The sequence below is a fragment of the Zootoca vivipara genome, chromosome 13 (genome assembly GCF_965207765.1).
Source record: "Zootoca vivipara chromosome 13, rZooViv2.hap1.1, whole genome shotgun sequence".
In the NCBI taxonomy this organism is placed as follows: Eukaryota; Metazoa; Chordata; class Lepidosauria; order Squamata; family Lacertidae; genus Zootoca; species Zootoca vivipara.
In genome coordinates, this window is record NC_142596.1 from 8,287,365 (window position 1) to 8,307,985 (window position 20,621).

The 20,621-nt window shown below is 43.0% G+C and overlaps 1 protein-coding gene across 4 annotated transcripts; it reads right to left on the reverse strand.

Moving 5' to 3' along the window:
• Positions 1–986: 986 nt before the first annotated feature.
• On the reverse strand, positions 987–17,299 carry ADPGK (ADP dependent glucokinase). Of its 4 annotated transcripts, none has more exons than XM_060282966.2 (8): positions 17,076–17,299; positions 15,862–16,202; positions 15,059–15,284; positions 12,718–12,780; positions 10,572–10,692; positions 4,355–4,551; positions 3,882–3,980; positions 987–2,449 (listed from the first exon to the last, which is right to left on the reverse strand). In XM_060282966.2, the coding sequence occupies exons 2-8, from the start codon at positions 16,077–16,079 to the stop codon at positions 1,901–1,903; spliced, it is 1,473 nt and encodes a 490-aa protein (XP_060138949.2). In that variant the 5' UTR covers positions 16,080–16,202; positions 17,076–17,299; the 3' UTR covers positions 987–1,900. The 4 variants fall into 4 exon arrangements, with proteins under 4 accessions (XP_060138949.2, XP_034973963.3, XP_034973982.3 ...); XM_035118072.3 differs by having other exon boundaries at positions 987–2,452; XM_035118091.3 differs by having other exon boundaries at positions 987–2,452; positions 15,862–16,088; positions 17,076–17,275.
• Positions 17,300–20,621: the final 3,322 nt, after the last annotated feature.

Sequence of the window (20,621 nt, forward strand, 5' to 3'; positions counted from 1 at the left end):
TTCTGAAGTCAAACCTTATCAGCCCTTATTATAAAGTCATTTTGATGGTTTTTTCTATAGAACGCCCCGCCTCTCCCACCCAGTTCCCAGACCACTATCTGCAGCAAAGGGAAACTTTCAGCAAGACTCTGGCACTCAGAGCATGGGAAGAATTGAAGTCATCCTCCCTGATTCTCAAGAGGCCCCACCACTGCTTTTGGTAGAAGAGGCACACGGAATCCCTAGAACAGGTTTAAAAACATTTGAAGTAACATCTAGTTTGACCTTAAGAGACAACAAAACCTGGAATATATTACACAGTGCAAAATTTCTGCTCCCCTCAGCTAGCACCACATTGTAAAAAAACTAATGAAAATCTGTGCTAAGCAGATGGAGTCCTGCAGATCCTGTTATGTTCCTTAATTGTAAAGGCATTTAGCCCTGTTCAGATCTACCAGCATTAATCATACCCTGACCTGTTTTAATCATATATACTGTACTGGCATTCTGGGAATTTTCAGTTTCATCATTTGTTACTACTGTAGCCCACCCTTACTCTGAGGCTTAGTACAGTTCTTAACATCACAACAACCCCATGAGGTAGGTTAGGCAAAGATAAAGCCTAGTGAGAGCCATGTCTGGGTACAGATTTGCACGTGTATTCTCCCATCGAAACTCAACACTCTGCTAACCTAGTAGTACATCACTGCCAGATTTTGTCCTCATCCTGAAGTCAAATTTCATATCTCTGATTCTATATAGTTCTATTGCTATGTGTAAGTACACAGAAAGTAATATGGATTTTACCCACACACAACCTGCTCAAGGGAACACTTACTATGATCATGTGATCACAGCTCCACATAACCTTGCAGAATAATACAGTAACCGTGGAATAGTAGAATGTGCCAGGTCGCTAGCCTCTTCTCCACTGAAAATTATGTTTATGCCATTTTTTAAGGAGTCATTTCAGGTTTTGTACATTACATTTCTTTGGAATTTGACCCAGACTAATTGTCACTTGCTAAGACTAGCAATTGTGCTATAAACTCTCACTCATAGGAATGATCTCTAAGTCACTGCTTAAGAGGCTATTGAGAGGTAAAATAATTGTGTGCATGAGCATTTGGTATGCAACTGTCTTAAAAGTAGATTAACCTGCCAGCGTACTATGGTCCATGGGGTCACGAAGAGTCGGACACGACTAAACGACTAAACAACAACAACCTGCCAGCAATAAAACAAAACAGAGTATCAAAATTAGCATACACTAGCTGAGGAAGCACATGTGACAAAATGCCACACTCCCAATAGTTTGATGTCCACTTAATGAGGTCAAAAAAAGGAGAAAAAAGTTACGATTCAGCATCCTTTCCTTGCCACAGGCAAGGCTTTCATCTTGCCTACCTCCCATTTGTAGAGCTTACAGAACAAGCTTTTGTACTATTCACTTGGGACAGTGTTCCTTTGGCATGGTGCAACCCAAGTGCTATACTTTTTCATTCCACCACTACCAAACAAAACAATGGCTCTTGCCATGTTTGGAATGTGATGAAGAGGTAACACAATTATCTTTTACCTTTGCCTTCCCAGAAATATGACGGTGTGAAAGACAAAAATAGCCTTCCTGTGACAGCTAGTCACATCAAACTTCTTTCAGTTCCCAGCTTTTTAAGTTACTGCAAATAAGACTGGCTTACTTGAAGCAGAAGCTGTTTTGGTTTAAGTTGTCATTCTAGGGAAAAGGCAGCCCATTTATTTAACAAGTCATACCTCATTATTTAATTGTAGACATCCCTGTAGCAACACGCAGCAGCTGAGCTGTGCCTAACTTTTATTCTTTGGCTTTCTACTAAATGTTAACTTCCAGCCCATGCCTGCATGGTTCAATTTTTTGTGGAGTGTATCTTAATTCCACAGGTTAATAAGGGTATATTTCTGAATAAAGAAGTCCTTCAGCAGAAATGGCATCACCAAGGCCAACGGTCCGCAGAGGATCTTTGCACACCAGAACAGGAGTGTAATGGAATGTTACCCCATCCCTGTGCCATTCTGACACAGGCTCGTGGGGATTTAAGGAGACTGTAGAGGCCTCCTCCATCTTAGAAGTGGCAAACTTCAGTGGCGCTTTAAGGAAAACTCTGCTGGCATCAATGGTCTGGGTGGCACAAGCTTGTGTCCCTGCTACTCTTGCACCAGCAGCAACAGCTGCCACCTGGTTGGCCCAATATCCATCCACAGTAACTAGGAGGTGATAGGCCAAAGTGTGAAAGTGGATACGAGTAAGATCTGATGCCTTCCCAGGAGTCCTTCCCTGTTCCTTCAAGATCCAGAAGACAATGTCACTGACGACACCCACATCTGGGACACCATTCCAGGAAGCCAGTGAGGCATGTGGTCCAGAGGCTGCTTGAGTGAGGAACAGTAGCTCCTGTTCATTCAAACCAACTGAGTTCACAAGAGGGAAGACCTGCTAACAAACAGAGCAAGTGACAGATTGGCTTCAGGGGAGTCCAATTTTTTAGATTAGGCTTTGACAAACATATAGGAACCAGTGCCTGCAAAGCTAGTGTAACATAAGAACATAGGAAGAACCTTGCTGGATCAGACCAAATGCACATCTATCCAGCATCCTGTTCCCACAGTGACCAACCAGATGGCCATGGGAAACCCAAAAGTCAAACTGGTGTGCAACTGTACTCTCCCCATCTGCAATTCCCAACAGCTGGTATTCAGGGGCATACTGCCTCTGGCAGCAGAGGTAGAGCGTAACCTTATCGTCTATGAATTTGTCTAATTCTCATTTAAAGCCATCCATGGAGGTGGCCATCATTACCTCTTATACAGCAAATTGCATAAATTAATTATGAGCTGTGTGAAGATGTACTTTGTCCTGGATCTTCCAACATTCAACTTCATTGACTGGACCAAGTTAATTTATCATGAGAAAACTTTTTTATATCCATTTTCCACACCATGCATAATTTTATATACCTCTATCATGTCCCCTCTTACCGCCATTTCTCTTAACAAAAAGCTACAAGTGTAACCTTCTCTCATAGTGGAGCTGTTCCATCACCTTGATCATTTTGGTTGCCTTTCTCTGAAGCTTTTCCAGCTCTACAATGTCGTTTTTGAGGTGAGGCAAACAGAACTTTACATAGAATTCCAAATGTGCCCACACCATAGATTTCTATAACAGCATTATAATACAGGCAGTTTTATCTTCAACTGCTTTGCTAATGATCCCTAACATGGCATTCACCTTTTCCCACAGGTTCTGACATCTTAATCAAACTATCCACTACAACTCCAAGGTCTCATTCCTGGTCAGTCAGGGCCAGTTCAGATCCCAAGAACGCATATGTGAAATTTATATATATAATTTTGCTGCAATGGGCATCACTTTATACATGCTTATTTTGAAATTTTACCACCCATCCACTCAGTTTGGAGGTGATTTTTTGAAGTTCTCCACAATCCAACAATTTGTTATCAACAACAAACTTTGCTCCCTCTTTTCTCACCCCCTAGCTCTAGAGCATTTATGCAAAAGTTAAAAGGCATAGGTTCCAATATGGATTCTTGGGATACACCATTTGCTATACCCCTCCATTGGGAGAACTGTCCATTTATTCTTACTCTCTATTTCTTGTTTCTTAACCAGCTGCTGATCCACAAAGGACTATGTATTTTGACTGCTAAGCTTAGTTGTAAGGATGTTTGTCAAAAGCTTTTTGAAAGTTTAAATACATAGTTTCCAATCGATCACCTCTATCTGTCTGCTTGTTGACACTCTCAAATAACTAACAGATTAGTGAGGCAATACTTTTGGGGGAGGGAACAAGGATTTTGTTGACTAGATGTCTGAGGTACAGGTCATACCCTGCCATTTAGGTTACCTGATGAATGATTGCGCTCATAAGTTCTGGGTCAGTCATACTGGCCAGTTCCAGGTGTACAGGTACACCCAAGGGAATGTCAGAGATGGAAGCTACAGCCTGCAGAAAACAAAGGAAAAAACTTAACAGTAGGAAAAAAGGGGGTGGAGAGAGAATGACCTTGATAAAAAGTACAGTATTATATATGCTGCAGATATAGTCAGATTTCTAAAGCTGCAATCCCATACAAGTAGTCTAATGGAATTCAACTGTCTCTAATTGAACCCTGAGGGCTTACTTCTGAGCGGACATGTATAGGATTGCCCAGCAAATGAGCTAGTGGACAGAGGCCCACACATATCCTAGAGTGCTACAAAATTAAAAACAAGTCCTTTGTAGGGCAATGACTGTACCTAATGCCTGCACAGTGACAGAAGGACCAACGGAGTGCACCTTGGAATGCCTTAGGGTCTGAGGGAACAAGGTGCTCTTACCTCTAGGAGTCTCTTCTGACGCATCTCCTTTGTCTGTCCCTCCATCATATGCAGACCTGAGAGGACCACCAGGTCAGGCTGGAACTCCTCCAGACTGGACACAAATACATCCAGCATGTTCATGTCCCCATTAGATAGGTCATGAGAGAAGATAAAGCGGTTGGCATTCGGGGCTTTCAGCTGCCCCCACTCTTCACCTACGGAATACCCCCAAAAGACACACAATTATATGGGATCCATATAGATAGGCCTCTGAATTAGTTTTAATGGCTTCTTTTCTTTAGCAGTGAACTCTGACCTTTCGTCAGAGTAGCAAGTAGGGTGGGTTTTATTTCTCCCCATCTGTTTCACAGTGTTATCCTGCATCCTCCTGCAGGATACAAATATCCACACCACATTACTCAATGCACTATTACAAATTGAAGTATTTAAACGTAAGAAGAGCCTAATGGATCTGGCCAATGGACTATCTAGTCCAGCATTCTGTTCTCACACTGGCCAACCACATGCCTTTGAGAAACCCACAAGCAGGAATTGAGTACAACAGTATTCTCCCCTCTTGTGGTTTCTCAGAAGCATTGCTGCCTCCAACTATGGAGGCAGAGCATAGCCATCATGGCTAGTAGCTGTCAATAGCCTAGTTTTCCAGGAATTTGTCTAATTCTCTTTTAAAACAGTCTAGGTTAGAACATTACTGCCTTGTGTGGGAGTGAGTTCTAGTGTTTAACTATGCACTGCATGGAGAGGTACTTTCTTTTATATGGCCTGAATTATCCAACATCCAGCTTCTTTGGATGTCCACAAGTTCTAGTGTTATGAGATTTTTTTGGGGGGGGGGTCCTCTATCCACTTTCTCCATGCCATGCATCATATATAAACTATCATGTCACCTCTCACTTGCCTTTTCTCTAAACTAAGAAGTCCCAAACGCTGCTACCTTTCTTCATATGGGAGTTGCTCTGTCCCCTTCATGAGACTCCCACTAAGTCTCAATAGTTTAACAATTTGATTCTTAAGTATCTCTACACTTGCTGAATGAAGCCAGATTGTTTGAAGCCTAAGGCATTTCCAAGAGATGCTGTTTAAGAATATGCAAGCAAGCCATGCCCTGCTGAACTGCCATGCATTAGTAATTTAACATGAAAGCAGAGTGTGTGTCATCCCTTTAGCCACAGCTTGTGAATTCCTCACAATCTTGAGAGGATTTGAATCCTACAGTCAGCTGCAGCCATCAGTGGGCATGAGGGAAAATTCTATGCTGAACAACAAAATGTGAGATAAATTAATGTGGACCAATGAACAATATCCTGGGTTTCGGAGCTGTGTTTATCCTAATAATTACATGGCAATATTGGCTACATTTTTCTTTCTTTCAAGAGACCTTTTTAAAAGAAATGAAATCTCTCTCCTTTCTCCCTCTCAGATACAGTAATCCAAACACTGGCAGCTTTGATTCTTTCAAAGCCCGAATTTGCAAATGTGTTTGTGTAGCAGCTGTAACCCTGGACACATATCCCTTTTGATCCACTTGCAATGAATGTTTTTAGCCAAGAAGGAAGAAATGTGATCATCTGGTTGTTGCCATAATTTCAGGGACTGCCTACTAAGACAGTTGTCTACACTAGAGCAAATCCACAATCTACAGGCATTTCAGACCAGTGCAGTGCTAGAATTTAGGGGAAAGAAGTGATGCCCCTTACTGAATTCCGCAAGTTACAGGAAAATCATACCCCACCCATAGCTTTATAAAATCAGTAGCTAAGAGGACCACACCTTCTGCTCATCTCGGTAACTCTCTCTGCTCCCCCTGTAAATTCCAAGTGCCAAACCTATGAGAGCTCTGCTCATACTCAACTTGCATAAATGTGCACTGCTAACAGGACTGGGCACTGTATACAGGGGAAAGTGCTCTTGTGCTTGGGTTGTGCTTGTGGGTTTCCACAAGCATCTGTTTGGCCACTGTTGAGAACAGGATGCTGGAGTGAATGGGCCACCGGCCTGATCCAGCAGGCTCCTCTCAACATTTTTAGCAGTTAGGAATTCAACACAGAGTCAGTTTATTTTTTAATATGGGGGAACCAGTCATGCTCCTATTCCCTGTGTATCAAGCAAAATTGGGAGCACGAGAATGCTTTAAAAATTATCTTTTAGAAAGAAAAGCATGATAGAAATGATGACTTGAAATAAAATAAATAAAATATGCACTGGAGACACAACCATGCCCAGCATTTCATTCTCACAAAGCATATATTCAATTTGCTCTGAGAAGAAGCCAGTTATCACTCATCCACAATGCCATAGGAAGAAACTAAGAAATGTTCTTGATTACTACCAACCAAGCCAGAAATTTATAAGAAGATCAAGTGAATTCTGGGTTATGGGTTTCATTCCAACTCCACTTTAGGAAAGATCATTTAGATTTTTCACTTTGAAACATGCAGGCACACTAAAAACTAGGAGTATAGCAATGCTGTAGAAAATAGAGGAAGAAGAGCGTTTATGGGGCTCTAGTTCAAATGGAAAAGAGCAGCTTGCTGGAGCTTATGCAACCTAGGAAGCTGCATGAATCCAGCAGAAGTACCAGACTCCAACAATGGCAGCTCTAATACTAATTCAGATTATTCTTGACTGCTAAGAAATTTACTTGAGATGTAAATAAAGTCAAAAATAAACTAGGGTTATAATCAGTACCATTGTGGCATCTAAGCAACTTTTAAAAAACCTTTACAAAAAATCTGAAATCATTGAACTCTGCCAAACAAATGCATCTTCCCCAGTAAATTAACCTAAACACTTCAAAGAACAGGATTTCCTCACTCTCTAACCTGACAGCATCTAGGAATAATCAGCACACTCAATGAACTGTTCCCAAGATAATAAAGTACTCAGAAGGGAAGTACCACATGGAACTACATCACTTAAAACAAGAGTCACTTCTAGGAAGCTAAGGCTTCACCCGGAACACTTGCAGCAGCAATACAAAAGTTTTAGGTTACTCCTCCACCCACTTACAAAGTTTAGAAACAGCAAAATGACTCATCACCTGCATGCTACCATATCTGATAATCAGCATTTTTGCCATATAAAATGGAAGATACAGTTATCAGACAAAATATCAATCTAATCTAGATTGTCTTCTTGCAAGAAGTTCTGCAAAAACTTGTTGCAGAAATGGGACATTTTCACATTGTATTTCAAGTAATAAAAAATATGTAACTGCATAATGCTCTGAATTCTTTTTCTGGAGCACAACGTTCACTGCCAAAAGTCATCACGACTTCCATGTTGGGCTTCTCCTCAAACTCTTTCAACTCAATCAACTCAACTAAATGAAATCAGAAATCACCTTGCCAATTTCCAAACACTGAAAGAAAATGAAGTCATTGTTTCCTACTTTCATACTGAGTAACCTGTATTATGGTAGAACCACCAATTTATAAAAGCAGACCTATACATAACACTCACTATATGAAATAAAGATCTTGGTTGCATCAGATTGCTTGGTGCTGTGTTACAATGGGTGTGGTGCATTGGTGCCACTGCCAGTTTTTTCTTCCTTCAGTAGACTTTCAGATCTCTAGAAATTCACATTTCAACTCAGATACAAGTTTAAATGGTCCCATTTTGTTGCTGTTGTTTAGTCATGTCTGACTCTTCGTGACCCCATGGACCAGAGCCCACCAGGCACTCCTGTCTTCCACTGCCTCCTGCAGTTTGGTCAGACTCATGTTGGTAAGTTCGAGAACACTGTCCAACCATCTCGTCCTCTGTCATCCCTTTCTCCTTATGCTCCCCTTTAATAAGCATGGATCCTTTCCAAAATGCTTCTTCTGCGTAAACAGCAAGTCAACAGCCATTCAGAAGCATGTGTCATATTCACAATTGTATTTTGCCATTTTTAGATATATGTTGTTCGCTAGTGTGCCAGTACCCACATTTATGTGAATATGTGCTGTTGCTGGCAAGAAGTTCTGCAAAAAATTTTTTATGTGAATATGTGCTGTTGCGTTGCTGGCATTTTTACGCAGCCCTTCAGCCAAAAAAGTCTCTAAGAAAGGCTTACAAATACCAAATGAGCAGACAATCCATAGCCTCAGGCATTTAGGAAAAACACATCATACTGCTTTATCCTGAATTTGAAAGGGCTTATTGCACAGAGTCTGATCTTGGACCTGAGTGACATTTTATAACAAGTAAACATGGGTGGAGTGTTCCTAGGACACCATGAGTTAGTTAAATGTCACAGGGGCTTTTCCATTTACTCAGTCCACTGTTTGCAGAAAAGATATGGTGTTTGTAAATTCTCAGGAAACTGAAAAATAAATACTATTGATCTAATTAATCCAATGTATTAGAAACAAGCTCTCATTCTTGCTGCGTGGTTTTTCGATATGGCATTGGACTCTGGAATTATATGGGTGTAACCTCCTGCTTGACACCAGCATGTGCCAGGATCATCACTGACTCACACAGTAGGGAACTGCCTATCTGTCACATGGATACCTTCACTGCTCAAAACAAAGCCAAACCTCTTGCTCCCCCCCCCCCACTCCACAGCATGGCAGTTGAACCAAATTTCTCAGTAGCCACGTACTTTCTCTATCAGAGTTCAAATTGTGAATCACTCTATCAAGATCTCATGCACCTACTTCACTCATGCACCCACTTCACAATGCAATCTGGGAGTATACAAATTATATTTCTAGTTTCCATAGCAGGTAGAAGTAGGAGTTACATTTCCTAGATGATGTAACAAAACTAATTACGATTTTGATATGGAAAGCAGCTAGCTCACTTCCTAAGCACTGTGCTATACCAACAACACAACACATTAATGCTGATATATATACAAATACAGTGGTTCCTTGGGTTACGAACAGCCTAGCCCATGAACTTTTTGGATTACGAACACTTCAGATCCGGAAATGAGTGTTCTTGGTTGTGGGGTGTTTTTTTGTATACGAACGTACTCAGTACAGAGGTGCACTTCCATTTTGAGTGCCACACTTCCGTTGTCCAGCAGAGAAGGGGGTCGTCACAACATTTCCCGCAGCGAGGGAGGGAAGCTGGGTGCCCACAAACCAGCTGGCTCTCGCCTGGGGAAACCGTGTGGCCTTTCTATGCACCTCCGTCTCCCAAGCGGCTTGGCAGCAAGAAAATGTTCCCTCCACCTGGCCGGGCTGCAGGAGGAAGGTGCTCTGCTTGTGCAACAGCGGCAGCTGCTCCCTGGGAACTATGTGGAGGCATGCGCACAGCTGCCTTGGCCAACGGCCCCAGTAAGTCAGAGGGTGAGGAGGCGGCGAGTCCAGCCGGCTGCCGTTCTGCGCACCTGGGAGTAAGTGCCATGCAACTTAATGGCACTTTCTTCCGAGTAAACACGCCTGGGGAAGGGAGGAGGGCGGGTTGGCTGGAGTTCACGCACTGCATTTGTCCAGCTGCGGGAAACGCTCTTCTCCAGCAGCGTCATGGGGGGGGGGGGAGTTGCAAGCCCACAAACAGCTGGCTCTCGTCTGGGGAAACTGTGCAACAGAGCGCATTCCTCCCGCAGCCCAGCTGGGTAGAGGGAACATTTTCTTGCTGCCAAGCCGTGTGGATCCCAGTTCAGCTGCTGATTGATTGTGTGACTGTGGAAATGGATATAAACCCCCCATTCAAACAATGACTATCATCAGTGCAGGTAAGAAAAAAAATTAATTTTAATTTTTATCATCTGCAATGCTGTCTTATTTATTTTATAGTACAGTGGTACCTCGGGTTACAGACGCTTCAGTTTACAGACTCTGCTAACCTAGAAATAGTACCTCGGGTTAAGAACTTTGCTTCAGGATGAGAACAGAAATCGTGCTCCGGTGGCAGCAAGAGGCCCCATTAGCTAAAGTGGTACCTCAGGTTAAGAACAGTTTCAGGTTAAGAACGGACCTCCAGAATGAATTAAGTTCTTAACCCGAGGTATCACTGTACAGTACATTGATTATTGCTTTCATTTTATGGATCAATGGCCTTGTTAGATTGTAAAATTCATGTGAAATTGCTGTTTTAGGGGTTGCTTTTCATCGCCTGGAACGGATTAATCCGTTTTCCATTACTTTCTATGGGAATGCACGCCTTGGTTTAAGTACGCTTTGGTTTAAGAACAGACTTCCGGAACAGATTAAGTTTGTAAACCAAGGTACCACTGTACAGCTTTGGGTCTTTTGCATCTTTCAATAAAGCATACCTGCTCGATACTCCAAAATGAGGTGAAATTCATCAAATTCTTGCATTGATTCTGGAGGGACGATTACATTTTCATCAAGCAGCTCATGCAGCTTAGGACCAATTGGGCCACACAGCAGAACCTACAAATCAACCAATTGATACCAGTTAACTGTTATCATCTCTGTTTAGTGCAATCTTCAGTGAGATGGTTCTCATTGTAATAGAGACACTATAAACTGGATTCCAATGCATTCACTTTTCTGTCCTGTTTCAAATAGATGAACTATGTGTGCAGATAGGTCATACAGTTCTCTTGTCAGAATATTTCAAAATAAAATAACCATGTGTAACAAGCTCTCAGAGACTCCAAAGTCCATTCTGAAGAAACAGTTGAGCATCAAGTGTGGGGGTGGGGAGAAGTCAACTCACTTAACAACCAAGACATCAATAAGCATCCTAATATGACATTTCCCTACTAGAAGGCAAATTACAGTACAAACATAATATGGATGACGTCCACAGTTGAGATATCATGTCAACTTTCCTATGAAATGGGACATGTCTTTTGCTTCTCTGTATATCCGAATTAGCTTAAAAGACATTTAGTACTACATCTTTATCACCAGCAATAAGAGTTCTGTGTCGTCTGGAAATGGAAGAACTAAGAATGCAACTTTTCTCCTATCCATGAGCATGCGAGTTTGAACCAGGGGTGGCCAACTCCCAAGAGACTGCGATCTACTCACAGAGTTAAAAACTGGCAGTGATCTACCCGCCTTTTTGGGGTTCAGGTCAAAGTTGTTTTTTTAGGGAGGAGGTAAAATGTTGAGCTTTTTGGGAGCCACAGTTCAGCTTCTTTGGGGGAAGCCAGTGATCTACCGCAAACGTCCAGTGATCTACCGGTAGATCATGATCTACCTGTTGGACATGCCTGGAATAGACTGTCTGGCTTCTTCTCTAACAATGAGTTCTTCCTATTAAAATAAATAAATGAAGCCGTGCAGAGCTTCTTGTACTAGGAATATGTGGGACACGGGCAGGAGGGAGGAGACACACAAACAATTTTGCATAGCAAAATCTCACAGCACAAGTCACTACTTTTATTTCGCTAAAGCAAGGTTGGCAGATGTTGGTCATCCCTGGCCATTGGCCACACTGACTAGGGTTTATAGGATTTATAGTCCAAGAACATCTGGAGGGCCACCCCTGTTCTAAAAGACCACATATACCAGGCATCCCCAAACTTTGGCCCTCCAGATGTTTTGGACTACAGTTCCCATCTTCCCCAACCACTGGTCCTGTTAGCTAGGGATCATGGGAGTTGTAGGCCAAAACATCTGGAGGGCCGCAGTTTGGGGATGCCTGACATATACTGATATCATAATATGAATAGCTACTATTACATATAATGGCTGAAATAAGCAGACACATCCCAATAACTTGGTCCACTAAGTTACATATACAAATGTATATGGACACTTGGAAAAGTGACATTCCACTACGGATTGATTCCTTTTGACATTCCAAGTACATCTCTATGCACAGTACTAGAGGTAAGAAAGAAGTAATAACCCCTTCTTCCAAAGAGTTAAGTGAAATATTGTTTAGAACTTTCCTCCAATTTCTTTTAATTTCCTTGTATGTCTAATCACATTTGTTCACTCGACAGCTTCACACATTCTACTACCAAGCTGCAATTGCTATTTTCTCTGCCATATATTGCTTCTCATACTCAGAGGCCTGGTTTTATTTTTTTATTAGAGTAACATACTTCACACTTGTGTGCCTCTCAGCTAGAGATACCAGGAAGCAATGGTAGTTACACTTCCGTGAACTAACTTGCACAGCTGCCTTTGCTTGTGCTGTTTTTATTTATTTCATACATTATTACCCAGTACTTTGCCCATGTGCTACTCATTGCCTTGCGTAATCAAAAAGCCAGGCATGGCACCGGACTGCCTCAAGTGATAGCTACAAGCATGTGCATCACTAGAAGAAGTTTGTGTCATCAAAAGGAAAATGAACTTTTCCACTGAAAAATTGTTCTGCATCATGCATGCATATTTACTGGATAAAATGGGGACAATGATTAGATGATTAGATGCCAATGAGAAGAGGTGTACAGTTATAGGCAATCAGTGAGGGTTGGCATTTGATATTCTTACCTTTAGGTCTGGATTTGTTGCAATTTTCTGGCCAATGAGAGCAGCATTGCCCCCCACATACAACTGTTAAGACACAAGTTTGTGCACACATTTAATCTGCATTTTCTATGTATCTTTACATGATCACAGTCCTCTGCATAGTTTTATATGTGTACTATCAAGAATATAACCATAGTTATCAGTGGAATAAACACGTTCACTTATCTAACTACAGTAAGGTAAAGGGACCCCTGACCATTAGGTCCAGCTGTGACTGACTCTGGGGTTGCGGCGCTTATCTCGCGTTATTGGCCGAGGGAGCAGGCGTACAGCTTCCAGGTCATGTGGCCAGAGCAGCACAAGGAAACGCCGTTTACCTTCCCGCTGTAGTGCTACCTATTTATCTACTTGCACTTTGACATGCTTTCGAACTGCTAGGTTGGCAGGAGCTGGGACCGAGCAACGGGAGCTCACCCTGTCGCGGGGACTCAAACCGCCGACCTTCTGATTGGCAAGCCCTAGGCTCTGTGGTTTAATCCACAGTGCCACCTGCATCCCTCTAACTACAGTACTAGTATGCCAAAGCTGCAGCAAAGCTGCTCTACTCACTTTAGCCGCTGACTGCTTGGCTCTCACAAACAGTTAAGACCCCTAGATCTTTTTCACATATACTGCTAGTAAGCCAGGTGTCCCCCATCTTATATTTGTACACCTGGTTCTTCCTATCTACGTGCATGACCTTATATTTGTCCCTACTGAAATTCATTTTGTTAGCTTGATGAGCATCCCCTCAATTCCTTCATCCAAGTAGTTTATAAAGATGTCGAACAAAAGCGGGGACAGAACCCTGTGGCACCCCACTTATCACTTTTGTTCCAGGATGATGAGGAACCATTAATGAGTACCCTTTGGGTTCAGTCAGCCAACCAGCTACGAATCCACCTAACAGCTACCTTGGTCAACCCACATTTTACCAGCTTCCTCCCAAGAATATCATGGAGGACTTTGTCAAAAGTCTACTGCCAGTCTCAGCAGTAAAAACAAGTTATTCTAGAAACACTAACTTTAGAAACAGGTTTTTCCAGAAGCAGTGACTTTACGTGGTCTTGAAAGACTAGTTTGTGTTCAACCCTTCCAACCTTTGGAAGTTCCATGTTTCTTAAGCTTTTTTGCATGTTGCAACTTTAAATAATGAACATATATTTTGCAAGGCCAATCTTGTCAGACAGAATTTCATCTCTACTATACTGGGCAGTATTCTTAATAGTTTTATTAAGATACAAAAGTGCATACAAGTGACATTTTGAGAAGGGCTCATCACTAAGTGTATACAAAAGATGAAAAAAACTGCAGGGCTCTTGATATATAGTAGTAGCATAAGCTTTGTAAAGCTTATTAGATTGCACTTTATATATCTGATGAAGCAAAGTAACTCATAACAAATAACAGGTAGGTAGCCGTGTTGGTCTGACGCAGTCAAAACAAAATAAAAAAATCCTTCCAGTAACACCTTAGAGACCAACTAAGTTTGTCATATGTATGTCTATGACAAACTTAGTTGGTCTCTAAGGTGCTACTGGAAGGATTTTTTATTTTGTCATAACAAATACAGGTAAAATGCTTTGGGTCCAAACAAGAAACTATTTTCCCCATTCCACCCCACCCCTGCCAAACTACAGGGGAAAAGTATGATAAAATTATAGGGAAAATGGTTATATGAGCACACAATCCTTTAAAGGGAGGCTAAATTCTGATGGTTTAAATATTCCAAAATAAGAACAACTATCACTTAATCATTCACTTTTCCATGCAGTGAGGGGAGAGCAGTAAGCAAGGAAGCATGAGGCTGATTGCCAAGCTCTTTATGGATACAATGTGCCCATCTGATGTGTCACAACAGTGTCTTTTTGCTGCTGCAGATTTACAGAGCTATTCTTCTGAAAAATGTGTACCATCAGCTGAAGGCCATACTCCCCCCCCCTTCCAAATATCCACATGGTGGCTACTTAGCAGTTCTATGGCATGTTGCTAACTCCCAGTTTGGGGGCCTAGATAACAGTCCAAGCAAAATTAAAATATTGACAGTGCTGCATATGTAAATTGGGGCTGTGTGCCTGCATGTGTACTGCAAAGTGTTGGGTGGCTACACCCACCAATTCCATGTAGCCCTGGAAGGTTGCCAGGATTGATGTGGCCCTGAAGCCAGAAAATGTTGTCACTTCTGCTCTAGAGAGCAGAAAGAAAAGCAAACTAAGGGAAAGCTAAACAATTTACCACAGAAGCTATAAAGAGGTACTGAATATATGCTGTGTATTATGTGCCACAGAGGGATAAAGAGTTTGCTCCAAGCTAGATAATGTACCTGTGCCCCAGGATATGCTGAAGCAGTCTCTGCGATGTGGTGGAAGGACTTTGCATCACTGAAGAAGCGTTCTGCAGCAGCTCCCTTCCCCATGAAGTGGATGAAGGCTTCCTTCAAATCTTTTGTGGAATGCAAGATTGAGTGGTCTTGCCCAACACCAGAATCTAGACCAAGGGCTTGCAGCAACTTCACACCAGAAAGGACAACATCTACACAGGCATTGACCCTACCAATAACAGATAAAAAGCTATAATCTAGGTTACTTTTTAAGGAACATATCCACAATGATATATGCATTCAAGCTTATTTTGCAGTTCCTTGCTTGCATTACTTTGCACAAGCTTTCCCACCATTATCTGGCCTTCCCTTACAACGCACAACCACATAGAAGTGTGTTCTAATGCATGATCTTAGTTTACACTTAGTTTATACAAAGTAACATCAAGGCTCAGTAGGACTGGCTAGTGTCGCACATTGCAGTGTGCACCCTAATATGTGCCCTAGAAGAGGCATAGGCAACCTACAATTCCCATCATCCCTGACCACTGGTCCTGTTAGCTAGGGATGATGGGAATTGTAGGCCAAAACATCTGGAGGACCAAAGGTTGCCTATGTCTGCCCTAGAATATTCTGTCTGGCAAACATGCTGGGGATCCTTAGTAGTCAAAAATACATGGAAACAGGTTCCTCCACAGCAGAAAATATAAGAACCACTCCTCTATAGCAGGAACAGTTGTTTATTAGCTAGTGTTTCAAAGAACACTCAGGGAGATCTATACACAACAATTTAAGACATCACTCACCCAACAGCAACTCTGTTCCACTGTTTGGCCGGCTGGGTGATAAGCACATCCCAGGCAGCTGCCATGCTGCTCTCTGGGGACGTAAGATCCCCTTGCAGCTGATATAGGAAGGAGCTTGAGAGATACTTCAGCACTGAATCTGGCAGGTCAGAGTCCAGTAGGAAGACATAGCCTGTAGCCAGAGCCAACAAGGCCACACATGCCGACTTGTTCCACATGCTGATGTCCTGAAGCGAAAGCTCAAGGCGAAGAGTGCAAATGAAGTTTATATGGCAGCTCTCTTAAGTCTGGCCTGAAAATTCTCCAGAACTGCCACCTTCACGTTTATAAATGTTCACAACCTATAAATAACATGAGCATTAGATTTTGTATAGCAAACCCCACCTCATGATCATAGCCTTTTTGCTTTTCCTTCCTCCCCTGCCTCTAGGTTTATTATACTTCCCTGTTATATTATTAATTTCCTTATACTGTACTGTACAATAAGGTAGGGGGGGGAGACCTATTGAGTTAGTTGTGGGGGAAATTGCACCTGCCTCTCATTCAAGTTATTAAAAGGTATGACTTAGAGAAGAGGCGGTACGAAGAGAGAGATGGGCAAGTGTTGGGCGCGCATATATATATATATATATATATATATATATATATATATATATATATATATATGTATGCACAACCAGAGTCGGTTTTAGGGGTAAGGGGGAGGCACAAGGCGCACAGCCAAAGGGATGCAAAATAACACCACCACCTCTATTTATATGGGTACCTACTCAATTATTGTGAAAATAATAGCTAGGGGGTGCGCCAAACTTTGTTCTGGCTTAGGGTGCCCTATTACCAAAGTCCGCCCCTCATGATATATAAAAGATATAGATATATACTCTCTCCCCAACAACCCTTTCCCCTCGATTAGGAGGAAACGAAAGCAAGGAACGGGGACAGGAGAAGCCGGGGTCGAGGGGGCGTCGGACCCGCGTCCCTTCCGGCGTCGCTGGACTGCAGCTCCGCCCCCAGCCCCCGACCCAGGGGCTAAGACGGCGGGAACCACCGGCGAGGGAGGGTAGAGGAAGGCGGCGAGCGCGACGAGGGAAGGCGAAGGAGGGACTTGCAGGCGGCCTACCCTGCAAAACGAGGTTTCCTCCCTCCCTTTCCCTGAGGGAAACCCCTCGTTGGCTTCCGGCGGAGAGAAAAGCGCGGGCTCGTCGCAAGTTTACCTCACAGCTGACGGGGCAGCAGGGCCCCGGCACCTTCCCGCCCCTCCGTGGAGCCCAGCCCACGGGCTGCTCCCCTCAGAAAACGCGGCTCTTCCCGTCCCCGAGGAGAACCGCGAGCCCTGGAGCGCCTCTCCGCAGCCCGAGGCTCTCGAAAGGCCGCCTCAGAAGCGGGCAGCTCCCTTACGCCATGTCCGTATCCCGCCGGCGGCTGGTCCCCCCCCCCCACCCGCCGCCTCTTTGCGGAGTTTGCGCAGCTTGCGCGGCTCTGCCTAACTTCTCCCCCGGCGGGCAAGCGGGCGGCCTCCCGTCGGGCGCGGCAAGCTTTGCAGAATCGTCGGGCGCCGCAACTCGGAAGCCGGCCGGGCGAAGCTTAGCTGCCAATCAAAAGGGAACGTAACCAATCGTCGGGAGAAAGGGGTGGGCGACTAGAAGAGGAAAGGAGGGGAAAAAGGGGAGGGAGAGGAATGTTCCATCAGGCGTTGCAAGGCGGGGGTGTACGCAAGACGTTCTCCTTAGTTGCTTGGACCAGTTTGGTGATGGTGATAATGATGCCATTTGTAGAATCGTAGAGTTAGAAGGGACCCTCGGGGGTCATCTAGTCCAACCCCCTACAATGCAAAATAAAAAAATTCCTTCAGTAGCACCTTAAAGACCAACTAAGTTTATATTTTGGTATGAGCTTTCGTGTGCATGCACACTTCTTCAGATACACGTGTATCTGAAGAAGTGTGCATGCACACGAAAGCTCATACCAAAATATAAACTTAGTTGGTCTTTAAGGTGCTACTGAAGGAATTTTTTTATTTTGCTTCGACTCAGACCAACACGGCTACCTACCTGTAACAACAACCCCTACAATGCAGAAATCTTAGCTAGGTCATACATGGCAGGTGGCCATCCAGCCTCTGCTTAAAAGCCTCCAAGGAAGGAGAGCCCTTGACTCAGGATGGGTAGAAGGGGAAAGGGAGAGAATAGAAGAGGCAGAAAAGGGGAAGGACCATAACAGTGGCAGAGCACCCTGTGCTCTGTATGCAGAAGGATCCCAGGTTTAACCCCCCAGGTACCCCCAAGTTTGAAATCCTGGAGAGCTGCTGCCAGCCTGGTTGACAGCAATAATGGTAGAGGGCACACGTTGCATGACAAAAGCAGAATTTTTTTTATAAAAAAAACCCCAGGTTCAATTGCTGCCATTGCTTGTATTATGTATTGTATTTAAATAATCACCTTATTTTCTTGTTTCATTTAATGGATGTTATGTACATCATGTTGTGCATTATGTTACAGTATTATGTTGTAAACCTGGATAGCTCAGTTGGCTAGAGTGTAGTGCTGATAATGCCAAAGTTGTACGTTGGATCCCTGTAGGTGATCCAACTGCATATTCCTGCATTGCAGGGGGTTGGACTAGATGATCCCCAGGGTCCCTTCCAACTCTACAATTCTATGAAACCATCCTGTTAGGGTTTTTTTGGGTAGTATGAGGAGCTTACCAGTTTTCAAGGTTATTTGTCACTGTTTGATTTAGAGGCCCAGTTGCCCTTGGATTAGCATAACTGTAATCACAATGGTTATTAGAAACACACCTTGTACATGTTCAATAACATTTCCTCCACCAGCCCTCTTACATTTTTATCTGAAGTTAATGGCAGAGCACGTCTATCTGTGTTTCATTCCACTCAATGATGGATGGATTTCTGGGAGACAAATATCATAGGAACATAAAAAGCTGCCTTTTACGAAGGCAGGCCAGTCAGTACTGTCTACATTGGGTGGCCACATTTCCAGCTCAGTATCGTCTACACCTGCCTGGCAGGAGTTTGGACATGGAGAAGCTGAGAACCTGGGACCTTCTGCAAGCAAAGCAGATGACCTACCACTGAGCCAAACCCTTCACTGTCAGGCGAATCTGGAAAAGGGTGAGATTTAACGAAAGACAGAACGGAAGTGGTTTGCTAATAGAGTTCCTTTCTTTCCTTAGTTTTCTTTTATTAGGGGCTTGTAATTTAAACCCCAAAGTCTGCTGAATCTCCCCAATCAAAGATGTCATTTTGTAAGCCTGAGTCACTGCAGGCGTCCCACTGGGTGGCTCCTCCGGCTTACATGGCTGAGGCAATTACAAAAATAACAAAGGGTTCCCTCCCTAGTTTTATGGCATCAAATAAAACTAAAGAAAAAACAACCCACAGAAACATGCTTCTAACAAAGTTCACAGTGAAGGGAAAGGAATACCAACAAACCACATTCTGTTTATCATTCCAGAAATGTTGAAACCATGTGCATTCCTCTTCCAACTTATTTACAGAACACAATTCCTGACTTGACCCTAATAGACCAAGAACTCAGCTAGACTGGTAAAGAAAAAGTGGTTTATATGCATTGTATATGCAATATAACATTGTGCCTGCAGATGGCAATGTGGAGTCCCATTTTTCTCTACCTGTTTTCCCTGTTTAAATTTACAAAGCTTTAAACTGATGTGTTGTAAAATAACATTTCTTTACTGATAAAAGAAAGAAAGGGGGGAAAGTGCAAACCAGTTAGCTTTGTGTTTAAATGTGAACTGGATTGATTTTTCTCCCATCCCTTTCTCCAATCAAAAGGATCAGATAACCACAGGTGATAATGTATCTTAACCCCTGGAATGCTGCTGCCGGTCAGAGTAGCTACGGTAATACTGAGCTTGATGGGCCCATGGTCTGGCTCATGGCAACTTCACATGTAATTACAGAGGGTTCTTTAAATCCGAAAACTGCATTATTCCCTGGGGGGAGGGGAAACCACAGATTTTAAAAAACCCATTGCTAACCCTCATGCTTGTAGAAATATATTTCAAAAGACATCACTGGCTATGTTGAAAAGACTTGGCCTCCATTTTGGTTTTTAAACTTTCCTTTCTAGGCCAGCTTATCCTTTCTCCTCGGCGCTTGAATTCTAGTATTTGTTCTTCAAAGTTGTAAAGAAAAATGAAGAAGGGCTCTGTTAAAAAATCCTTAGGTGTTTCCCCCCCCTTTTCCTTTTTTTTTATAAGCTGTTCGTTCTTTTCCACAAGAATTCACCTCCTCCCTTTGCTGCGACTGAAAATCAAAGAGATATAACTCCAGGGAAGGAAAATTGCCCTTGAGAAACTCTTAATAAAGTTCACAATCTTTTTTAGTATAAGCTGCAGTAAATTTCATTGAAGTGCCTGAGTTGTGGAGCGCAGTCCCTGAAGAAGAAATCTATGCTGCGCAAACAGCTGCTGCAGGTTAAGTTTTCTGCTTAACCGCTTCGATCCTCAAGTATGCTGGCGACAGATTACACAGATTACAGAAAAACAGCTGGAGCCTGTCCATCCAATCAGGCTTACTCCTCTCCTACCCCCAGCAAATGTGCATTTGCTTCATATTTCTTGCACGTGGCCCACATACCTTCTATTGTGCTTCTGTTGGAAGGACACCACATTTCATCTTGGAGAGAGAGAGAGAGAATTCTAATACAGAATTCTTATTCTGTATTATGTTCTGGTAGAAGCCATGACAGCTGAACCAGTAGTATAGAAGTGGTTTA